This window comes from Lepisosteus platostomus, chromosome 5 (assembly GCF_059453375.1).
Source record: "Lepisosteus platostomus isolate fLepPlt1 chromosome 5, fLepPlt1.hap1, whole genome shotgun sequence".
Taxonomy (NCBI): domain Eukaryota; kingdom Metazoa; phylum Chordata; class Actinopteri; order Semionotiformes; family Lepisosteidae; genus Lepisosteus; species Lepisosteus platostomus.
In genome coordinates, this window is record NC_142615.1 from 5,419,995 (window position 1) to 5,430,573 (window position 10,579).

At 48.2% G+C, this 10,579-nt stretch overlaps 3 protein-coding genes across 6 annotated transcripts in view; 2 read left to right on the plus strand and 1 right to left on the minus strand.

Annotated features, from left to right (window-relative positions):
• LOC148662626 (uncharacterized) overlaps window positions 1–10,579 on the plus strand; it is a 783,119-nt gene that overhangs the window by 416,191 nt on the left and 356,349 nt on the right. The window lies entirely within an intron of this gene.
• The window catches only part of LOC148662637 (uncharacterized), a 186,980-nt gene that overhangs the window by 125,880 nt on the left and 50,521 nt on the right, over window positions 1–10,579 (plus strand). The window lies entirely within an intron of this gene.
• On the minus strand, window positions 2,637–8,280 carry LOC148662644 (uncharacterized). Of its 3 annotated transcripts, none has more exons than XM_088632215.1 (4): window positions 7,654–8,280; window positions 5,136–5,480; window positions 4,649–4,798; window positions 2,637–4,108 (listed from the first exon to the last, which is right to left on the minus strand). In XM_088632215.1, exons 1-4 carry the CDS (start codon window positions 8,039–8,041, stop codon window positions 3,060–3,062), a joined length of 1,932 nt encoding a protein of 643 aa, XP_088488341.1. In that variant the 5' UTR covers window positions 8,042–8,280; the 3' UTR covers window positions 2,637–3,059. The 3 variants fall into 3 exon arrangements, with proteins under 3 accessions (XP_088488341.1, XP_088488340.1, XP_088488342.1); XM_088632214.1 differs by having other exon boundaries at window positions 4,442–4,798; XM_088632216.1 differs by lacking the exon at window positions 5,136–5,480 and having other exon boundaries at window positions 4,442–4,798; window positions 7,654–8,279.

Below are 10,579 nucleotides of genomic sequence, written 5' to 3' on the forward strand. Positions count from 1 at the left end.
TCAGTGCAGATTCAGTCTGTATTGAGCTCAATACGCACAGTAACACAGCGCTGGGACTGTCCTGCAGGACAGACACACTACTGAGGGTCCCAAGGTCTTATATACAGTACAGTTGGAAATCAAAGACACGAAAAACATTTTTTTTAAAAAGTGCTTTGACCCTATTCTGTCGCAGCTTTAGAAACGTTACACGAGCTGTGTGAGGGAGAAGGAAATCGAGATCCTCCATACTATCATACTGCTTTCACGCTAGGACGCGAGCTGCACCGATTGTCATCGACGACGAGGGGATTTCCGATGAACAGGATCGGCAGCTTCGCTCCTCGGCGATCTGGAAGACGCACCTGTGCAGAGCAGCGCGCGATGCTTTCGACGACAGAACACCAAAATGACACCTGCCTGTCCGCCTTTTTACTCAAGAAAGTGCATCAGACACCACCCTGAGCTCCTCTCTCGTACACCAAGGCTCCAATGCGACACCAGTATTAAACAGCTCAGGTGGCGGGGGAGCTGCATCAGCAGGCGTAGGCTGCAAAGGAACAAGTAACAGGTTTATTCAAGAAAGAAAACAACAACAACGTTTCGGAGAACGTCTTCTTCGGGCGCGAAAGAGACGAGGTGGCTACATCGCCTCTGCTTCCTGCCCCGTCTCTCTCACGCCCGCAGAAGGCTCCACGGCCGAAACGTTGTGGTTTTTTTTTCAGCCCAGGTTACTTGTTCCTTCGCAGCCAGCATTCAACGTTTGGAAAACGTCTGGGCATGTCTAAGCCACCTGCTTTGTGGGAGGGACGTCGCAGTGGAGAGCAAAGCAAAGATGCTCGCGCAGGTGGGCGTGGTATAGGGTCTGGGTATCCAGGAACTGTGAATCACATTCCTAACAGAACATCGCTTTATTAATCCTCTTGCATGAGGAGCTGGTGTTGTCGCAGACCCCAGCTAGCTCTCCGGGAGACACACAGACAGGGGGAGAGAGAGAAGCTGGGGGTCAGAGCGCAGGGTCAGCCATTGTATACATCACCACCTGGAGCAGCTGGGGTTCAGGGCCTCGCTCAGGGGGGGAGCCTCAACGGAGTAGGATTCCTCTGCCGGCCGCGGGATTCGAACCGGCAAACCCCTTTCCAGCCCCGGGCGCAGATCCCGAGCCGCAGAGCCCGGGGATCGGATTCATACGAGGCCCTCGGGCGATAACGTTTAATTGCATTTGTGTATGGGGACCGTGGAACAATACAAAACGCTTGCCCCCTTTGGGTTAAAAAAAACAAAGATTTGCATTGGGGGGAAAAAAAAATTAAAAACCAACACTAGGGATTTACCTATGGAAGCCCGTTTCCGCCAGGAAGGAAAAAAAAAACGCGCTATGGTATCTCAGAATTGCGACTTACCATCTCAGAATTGCGACTTAGTAAGTCAGAATTCCGACTTAGTATCTCAGAATTGCGACTTAGTAAGTCAGAATTCCGACTTAGTATCTCAGAATTGCGACTTAGCAACTCAGAATTCCGACTTAGTATCTCAGAATTGCGACTTAGTATCTCAGAATTGCGACTTAGTATCTCAGAATTGCGACTTAGTATCTCAGAATTGCGACTTAGCAACTCAGAATTCCGACTTAGTATCTCAGAATTGCGACTTAGTAAGTCAGAATTCCGACTTAGTATCTCAGAATTGCGACTTAGCAACTCAGAATTCCGACTTAGTATCTCAGAATTGCGACTTAGCAACTCTCACATTTGTGACTTCGAAATAGCCATATTTCATTGTCTGTCCTTTTGTTATTGTAACGGATTCGGGTTCTAGGGCTTGTGCCCTCGCCGCTCCCACCCTTGTTCGTGCCTCGCTGCACTGGCTCACTTTCTTTAACCCCGGCGGCCAGCATCCCTGTTATGCGCAGGGGAGGGTGGTGTACTGCAACCAGATCGTACAACCTGTATGTCGGCCGTTCCGTTACACTATTTTCATGAATCGTACAGGATCATAGGATCTATAAGCCTGAAGACTTGTCCTGTACAGTGCCCTGATAAAAATCAAATTAATTACTCTAATTTTTATAGAATCCCATTTCCGCCAGTGAGGCTTCCATAGTACCCGGATGGAATAGTGCATGGTGGGCTTTTTAAAATAATTTTTATTTACGTAGACAGAATATGAAATAAGATACAGAAATAGGCACTTCACATCCAGAAGAATTCACAATTATAAAAGCTGAAACATACTTTTTACGTATTTCCATTGTATGTCCTTTTTTACTTAAAAAAGAAGGTCTTCTTTAGCTCAGCTGGCAAGACTCAGGTTCGAGCCAGTGCAGCGAGGCACGAACAAGGGTGGGAGCGGCGAGGGCACAATCCCTAGAACCCGAATCCGTTACAATAACAAAAGGACAGACAATGAAATATGGCTATTTCGAAGTCACAAATGTGAGAGTTGCTAAGTCGCAATTCTGAGATACTAAGTCGGAATTCTGAGTTGCTAAGTCGCAATTCTGAGATACTAAGTCGGAATTCTGACTTACTAAGTCGTAATTCTGAGATACCATAGCGCGTTTTTTTTTTACTCCCTGGCGGAAACGGGCTTCCATATTTACCAGTATAGGCGCAAAAACAGATTTTCTTATCGAGAGAGATTCATACAATAACTCATTTACCCTTTATTGCATAAATATTTATTGTCTTTGATTTTTATCCTCGCTTAAGATTCTGCAACCAGGACCCATTTGGTGGACAAGGTTTCGGGTAGATATTAATCAGATGTGTGATTCCCCCCTTAGAATGAAAATTAAGGATCCTAATCAGTTTCATACACACGTCTTTGTTCTACATGGCGAATTAAATGCTGTAACACGAGCCTAACCAAAGGAGAGAACGGTCTCAATCATAAATGAACAGGACTAAACATGACGTTCCGAGAAATAAACTGAAGACGTCCATTTTCAAACTGAATGAAACTAAAACCTTTCTACATTTCCCTCGAAAACATAAATTAAACCTGCACGACGAGAGCGATCTCCGATTTAGTCGTGCCGACGCCGCTACCTTCTCGAACGAATACAGTTTTAGACCGCGTTAAGACTGCGATCGAGTCAACAACTGGTGGCTACACTGTTGCGTTTTTGTCAAGTCACCCGACGGGATAAAACTCTCCCCCACGCCGGCTGAGCGGCCTCTCTCTCTCGTGTGCACGCGCTGGTGTCTCTTCAGAGTGCGCGAGTCGCCGAAACTCTTCCCGCACTGGCGGCAGCCGAACGGCCTCTCTCCCGTGTGCGCGCGCAGGTGTTGTTTCAAGTGGTTCGGGTACGCGTAGCTCCGCCCGCACTGGCCGCAGACGAACGGCCTCTCTCCCGTGTGGAGGCGCTGGTGGGTCTTCAGGTGGATCGACTGGACGAAGCTCTTCCCGCACTGAGCGCAGACGAACGGCCTCTCTCCCGTGTGGAGGCGCTGGTGGGCTATCAAGGTGCTCACGAATCGAAACCGCTTCCCACACTCACTGCAGCTGAACGGCTTCTCTCCCGTGTGGATGCGCTGGTGGGTCATCAAGGTGCTCGAGTCGGTAAAACTCTTCTCGCACTGACTGCAGCTGAAGGGCCTCTCTCCCGTGTGCACGCGCAGGTGTCTCTTTAAATAGTACGAGTGCGTGAAGCCCTTCCCGCACTGCGCGCAGGTGAACGGCCTCTCTCCCGTGTGGAGGCGCTGGTGTCTCTTCAAGTTGTTGGACTGGTTAAAGCTCTTCCCGCACTGATTGCAGCTGAAGGGCCTCTCTCCAGTGTGAGTGCGCTGGTGGGCCCTAAAGGAACGCGAGCCCAGAAAACCCTTCCCACACTCGCTGCAGCGGAACGGTTTCTCTCCCGTGTGCGTGCGCAGGTGTTGTTTCAGGTTGGGTCGCTGACCGAAACCCTTCCCGCACTGGCTGCAGCTGAAAGGTTTCTCTTCTGTCTGTAGGTGCTGGCCGGGGGGCGAAATGCTTGACTGACAGATCGTCCTCTGATCGTGCCGGGGTCCCTGGTTCTGCGAACGCTCCCTGGAAGGGTCTGGCTCTGGGTGCCGGAACTGAGCTGCATTTTCTCCATTGCGTCCCCCAGTGGGCTGCACAGAAGCGTGGATCTCCTTCTCCAGCTCTGAAAGACAAAAACCATTCAGGTCATTCAGTTGTTCCTCTCTGTGCCCACACTCCAGTTCATCAAAACAGTTTTCTTAGTAACCAGATTACTGAGCCTGTGTGTAAGGTCATCAGGTACTAAGGGATCATATGACACTTCTGCTCTCCACCTGAACAGAACAAGGCCTAATTATTATCCAGCCCTGTAGGTGCTGCTCTTGCTCCTCCCTGTACTGACTCTCCTCTGGGTGCCGTGACTCAGTACTGTTCTCTTCACCAGGTATAGCAGTCTGCTGCTCTGCAGGGTCAGTCAACTGGGGCTCCGTGTCCTGCTCTGTAAGATTAAACTCACCCAGTTCTTCCTTGTGCTCTTGTACAGAGACACGGCCCAGTTCCTTACAACCTTGTGAATTATTGTTCATGTCCAGATGATTAATCTTCTCTGTAAAATCATCAGATACTAAGAGCCCAGGTGTCTCACTCTCAGGCTCGGTCTTCATCACGGACACAAAGTCCAGATCCCCCACCCTCTGCCTGCTCTCTGTGTGCTGCTGCTCACTGAGTGTCTCTTTCCCGTGTGCGGCGGCGAGCTCTGTCTCCTGCATCAGACGGGAGCCCCCCTCCTCCTCCTCCTCCTCCTCCTCCTCGCTGGGCTGCTGTTCAAGAGGAGCCCTGTCCCCAGCGTCAGGGAGAGCGCTGACCTCTGACCCTGAAAAACACAGGACAAAAGATCAAGGTCTTTAACATGGGCTGAGAGTAAAGATCAAAACCTTCTCCGAGAGAACGTTTAATGTAGCAATAACTGAATAATCATCAACAATAAAGACCAAAGGAAGAATTGTGATGATAATCAAGATCAATAAAACATCTACCAGATTAGAAGGCGTGCAAAGGCACAAGCACAAGACTATACATGCCATGCACACAAAAGAAGAGAGCTAAGATATTTCAGTTCATGGATGACTTTAGTTTATGTATGCATGGATTATTTTATCTGCAGGGTCAGTCAATTTGGGCAATGTCCTGCTCTGTAAGATTAAACTCACCCAGTTCTTCTTTGGGCTCTTGTACAGAGACACGGCCCAGTTCAATACAATGTGCTGCAATATTCTTGGTGTCCAGATTGTTCATCGTCACTGTAAAATCATCAGATACTAAGAGCCCAGGTGTCTCACTCTCGGGCTCTATCTTCATCACGGGCACAGAGTCCAGATCCCCCACCCTCTGTCTGCTCTCTGTGTGCTGCTGCTCACTGAGTGTCTCTTTCCCGTGTGCAGCGGTGAGCTCTGTCTCCTGCATCAGACGGGAGCCCCACTCCTCCTCCTCCTTACTGGGCTGCTGTTCAAGAGGAGCCCTGTCCCCAGCGTCAGGGAGGGCACTGGCCTCTGAGCCTGTAAACACAGGACAAGGGAACAAGACCTTTAACATGGGCTAAGAGTAGTGTCCTTTTGAAGGCAAAAAAAAAAAACACAGAGAAAGATTAAAATCTTTAAGATGCAGGGATTTTACAGCATCAAGACAGACCAGTAAAGAGTACTTAAGACATGATGATATTCACTTTATAGCACGTAGACATAATAATAATAATAATAATAATAATAATAATTGCTTACACTTATAGAGCGCTTTTCTGGACACTCCACTCAAAGCGCTTTACAGGTCAGGGGGAATCCCACTACCGCCACCAGTGTGCAGCCCCCACCTGGATGATGCGACGGCAGCCATAGTGCGCCAGAACGCTCCCCACACAGCAGCTCTCAGTGGGGAGGAGAGCAGAGGGATGAAGCCAGTTCTGAGAGGGGGGTTATTAGGAGGTCATGATGGGTAAGGGCCAATGGGAAATTTGGCCAGGACACTGGGGTAACACCCCTACTCTTTTCGAGAGACGCCCTGGGATTTTTAGTGACCACAGAGAGTCAGGACCTCGGTTTGACGTCTCATCCGAAGGACAGCACCTGTTTACAGTCTAGTGTCCCCGTCACTATACTGGGGCATCAGGACCCACACTGACCGCAGGGCGAGAGCGCCCCCTGCTGGCCCCACTAACACCTCTCCCAGCAGCAACCTTAGTTTTTCCCAGGAGTCTCCCCTCCAGGTACTGACCAGGCTCACACCTGCTGGGCTCCAGTGGGGGGGGCTGCCAGTTGTGAGTTGCAGGGTGATATGGCTGCTAAAGTACACTCCAAATTAACCACTTTTGTTCACAGAGATTAAGTATTGTTGGTATCGTAGATCTCTACTGACATGATCAACGCCCAGCAAAGCGTTCTAATAACTGATTCAAAGTTAAAATGTGAAAACTGCATCCTCATAACTTGAGGCCCACATAAAAGCAAAGATCTGAATGCCAAGATGAGCTTAATAATAATAACATCACTTTATTAACCCTTGACAATTTCTTGCATTAGGAATTAACTTTTCGCAGACCCCAGCTGGCTCTCCAGGAGACACACAGACAGGGAGAGAGAGAAGCTGGGGGGTCAGAGCGCAGGGTCAGCCATTGTACAGCGCCCCTGGAGCAGCTGGGGTTCAGGGCCTCGCTCAGGGGGGGCCCCAACGGAGTAGGATTCCTCTGCCGGCTGTGGGATTTGAACTGGCAAACCCTTCCAGCCACAGGCGCAGATCCTGAGCCCCAGAGACACCACTCCGCCCCCTTATCTTAGTCCCGATTTCCCAGGAACTCGGAGAGCACAGATGCTAAAAAAAAAAACACTAATAGAATATTTTCAAAAGCAAAACAAAATCCACAGAGAGAGAAGGGATGGTACAGCATCATGACAGACCGGTACAGATCCTGGTATGTCTCTGGGGCGGAGTGGTGGCTCTGGGGCTCAGGATCTGCGCCTGGGGCTGGAAGGGGTTTGCCGGTTCAAATCCCGCAGCCGGCAGAGGAATCCTACTCCGTTGGGCTCCTGAGCGAGGCCCTGAACCCCAGCTGCTCCAGGTGGCGCCGTACAATGTCTGCCCCTGCGCTCTGACCCCCAGCTTCTCTCTCTCCCTGTCTGTGTGTCTCCTGGAGAGCAAGCTGGGGTCTGCGAAAAGATAATTCCTACTGCAAGAAATTGTCAAGGGTTAATAAAGTGATGTTATTATTATTAAGCTCATCTTGGCATTCGGATCTTTGCTTTTATGTTATGAGGATGCAGTTTTCACATTTTGTGACTTCATTCCAGCACAACAGATATAAATCAAGTACGTTTATAGCGAGGGTTTAAAATATAATAATTATATTATTACGTTTTCTGAACGAGATGCCCCAACAACCACGATAACGAGCAGTTGACATCAGTGATGTGCAGTGTTTCTCTAAGTAAATATTTGAGTCGATCTTAGTCCGAACGACATGTTTTCAGCCCTGCTACTGTCTTACAGATGTTTTCAGCACCATAACCCGTTGCCACCTCACACAGTAATAATCAACTTTATTTTATCTAGCGCCTTTAAAGGTGGCATCTCAAAGCGCTTTGCAGAATGACACACTTCACTCTGCATCTCTCCATGATATTCACACCAGGGAGGACGTTTTTAAACACACAGTGACTTCATACAAGTCACCCCACTGACCTGACAGCTCCGGTTCCGTGTCCATTTCTTCTTTTATCCCTGCAGGGGCTTCACAGGGAGGCGTGTGTCCAACACGATCTGTCTGTCCCCGATCCCCTCCTGCTCCCGGTTCCTTCTCCCAGAACCGCAATCTCACCTTCAGGGTCTCGTTTTCCTTCTTCATCTGCGCCAACTCAGTCCCGAAAGTCTCCTCCACACACTGGGTGATCTTAAACACGGCCCGTCTCACCAGGATGTGGGAGACGCCGCGGAGTTTGTCTTGAAACTCGTCCTCCGAGTCACACGTCCTGTTTCGGAAGACTTCGGCCACTTCGTACACGATCGATTTGAGCACCACCCCCATGAAAGAGTGGAGCTCGGTTTGCAGATCTAACAAGCTCTCCGCCATCCTCCGAGTCCGTCAGAAACACAGGCTGCTTTGCGGAGTTTTAAAACCCACTTTCTGCTGTATTTTTGCTCCTGAGCTTAGTCCTGTGATCTGTTCAAGCATCAACACAGCCGGTAAAAGCCTCACGCATTCCGAACGTGACACGAAAATGTTTTTTTTTTAAAAAAAAAACAAGAACTTTCCTCTCGATCATTTAGCTCAACTAGCTGATTCAATCCACTGCCACGAGGGTGAAAGCCGCGCATCGTGATGACGTCAGTCCTCAGCGCCGCCGCAGCTTCGACACAACCAGGACTCCTGATAGATATTATTATAATACAAATAAGGTTAAAGATATTGTTTAAAATTGTTCGTAAGTTTTATCCAGCTAACACAGCACAAATGTAAGCATGGGCAGGAAGATTTGTGTCTTTTTTTTGTGTGTGTGAAGTTATTTTGGACAGTTTTGTTTGTAGGCATTTAAAGGTGTTTTTTAGATTTAAGGATTTTGATATTTTGTTGTAATAAGATTTTTTTTTGGGGGGGAAGCATTTATTTATTTGGGTAAAGCTAATATTTATCAATTAAAATGGTCCAATCATACTTTTTTTAGTCTTTTTTTTTAGTATTGTAGTTGAAACATGTATTTTAAATTTTGTAAAAATGTGAAAAATGCACGAGCAAGTTAACATTTGTTACATGTCAAAAGTAATTTGGCTCTATAACTTACTTACATTATCTCTCTGGCAGTTAGTTTTTTTTTCTTTCTGATTGTATCTTTTTTTTCTCTCTTATTGGTTTCTGCTCCTCTAGTTGTATTTGTAAATTCTTTATACGTTTAATAAATTAAAAAAAAAACACACAACCAAGGAGTGCAGCTTTGAAATCTTTTGAACTGTAATGGGGAATTAGCTCAGCTCTGGCACCCCACTGAAGCTCAGCAGGTGGGAGCCTGGTCAGTACCTGGAGGGGAGACCTCCTGGGAAAAACTAAGGTTGCTGCTGGGAGAGGTGTTAGTGGGGCCAGCAGGGGGTGCTCTCACCCTGCAGTCTGTGTGGGTCCTGATGCCCCAGTATAGTGACGGGGACCCTGGACTGCAAACAGGCGCCGTCCTTCAGATGAGACGTAAAACCGAGGTTGTGACTCTCTGTGGTCATTAAAAAATCCCAGGGCGTTTCTCGAAAAGAGTAGGGGTGTAACCCAGGCGTCCTGGCCAAATTTCCCATTGGCCCTTACCAATCATGGCCTCCTAATAACCCCCCTCTCTGAACTGGCTTCATCCCTCTGCTCTCCTCCCCACTGAGAGCTGCTGTGTGGGGAGCGTTCTGGCGCACTATGGCTGCCGTCGCATCATCCAGGTGGGGGCTGCACATTGGTGGCGGTAGTGGGATTCCCCATGACCTGTAAAGCGCTTTGAGTGGAGTGTCCAGAAAAGCGCTATATAAGCGTAAGCAATTATTATTATTATTATAACCCTGATGCACACAATCCATGGTTGGAGTGGCTTTCCTCTCCGATGTTTTTGTAACCTATTTTTATTTTTTAATATTAATAAATGAGTTTAAATCAGTCTGGATCTACTCCTAATTGTGTGTTAAACTATTTTAGTGAACTTAATCTAGATTAGGAATCTTCTATCAGCGATGGGCAATAAGATGGAATCTGGCTGTTTTCCCCATGCGACAAGGTGTTATCTGGGCATCGTTCCCGTGTCGCCTCACCCATCCAGTTAAGAGTTGACATCCGCATGACATCACAGCGTCTCCGAATGACCAGGATCACTAGCCCGAAGCAACCGTGACAATTTCATACACGTCGTCTCCCAAGACAAAGTCACCCAATTTATACACGGTCACAGTCCCTAAGAGACCAAACTTGAAAGAACAAGCAGAATGAGTGCGGCAGGGCGTGAAATCTTACTGGTATCCCCAGCATCCTGGCCACATTTCCCATGGGCCCTTACCCATCATGGCCTCCTAATAACCCCCCTCTCTGAACTGGCTTCATCCCTCTGCTCTCCTCCCCACTGAGAGCTGGTGTGTGGGGGGCGTTCTGGCGCACTATGGCTGCCGTCGCATCATCCAGGTGGGGGCTGCACATTGGTGGCGGTAGTGGGATTCCCCATGACCTGTCAAGCGCTTTGAGTGGAGTGTCCAGAAAAGCGCTATATAAGTGTAAGGAACTATTATTATTATTAAAAAAAGCATCAAAACACAACTTCAGGTATGGTCAAAAACAAATAAATAATCACCCTAGTTAGCTATGATCTGTGGTTTCCTTTCTAACTTCCTGTGGCTACATTTTAAAACAATTCACAGACTAAAATCATATTTCAGGTAATACGGATCCAATCTGTATCGTGAGAGGACAGTTAATTTGCACGATTTATGATTAAGTTTCAAACTATATGGCAGCAGGACTGTGCAGCGGTTAGCACTGTTGCCTCCCAGTTCTGGCACCCTGGCGCCCTAGGTTCGATTCCTGGCGTGTTGTCGGTGTGCAGTGTGTATGTTCGCTCCGTGTGCACATGGGTTTCGTCCCGGTACCATCTTCAACAGG

What these genes read in the sequence shown, in the direction of transcription:
- LOC148662644 (XM_088632214.1), bottom strand. Translation starts at nt 8,041, where the DNA reads ATGGCGGAGAGCTTGTTAGATCTGCAAACCGAGCTCCACTCTTTCATG. An exon ending in CACGGAACCGGAGCTGTCAG is followed by an intron (nt 5,481 to 7,653) that starts GTCAGTGGGGTG and finishes CTGTGTTTACAG; the next exon opens with GCTCAGAGGCCAGTGCCCTC. An exon ending in AGAGCACAAGGAAGAACTGG is followed by an intron (nt 4,109 to 4,441) that starts GTGAGTTTAATC and finishes TTTGTCTTTCAG; the next exon opens with AGCTGGAGAAGGAGATCCAC.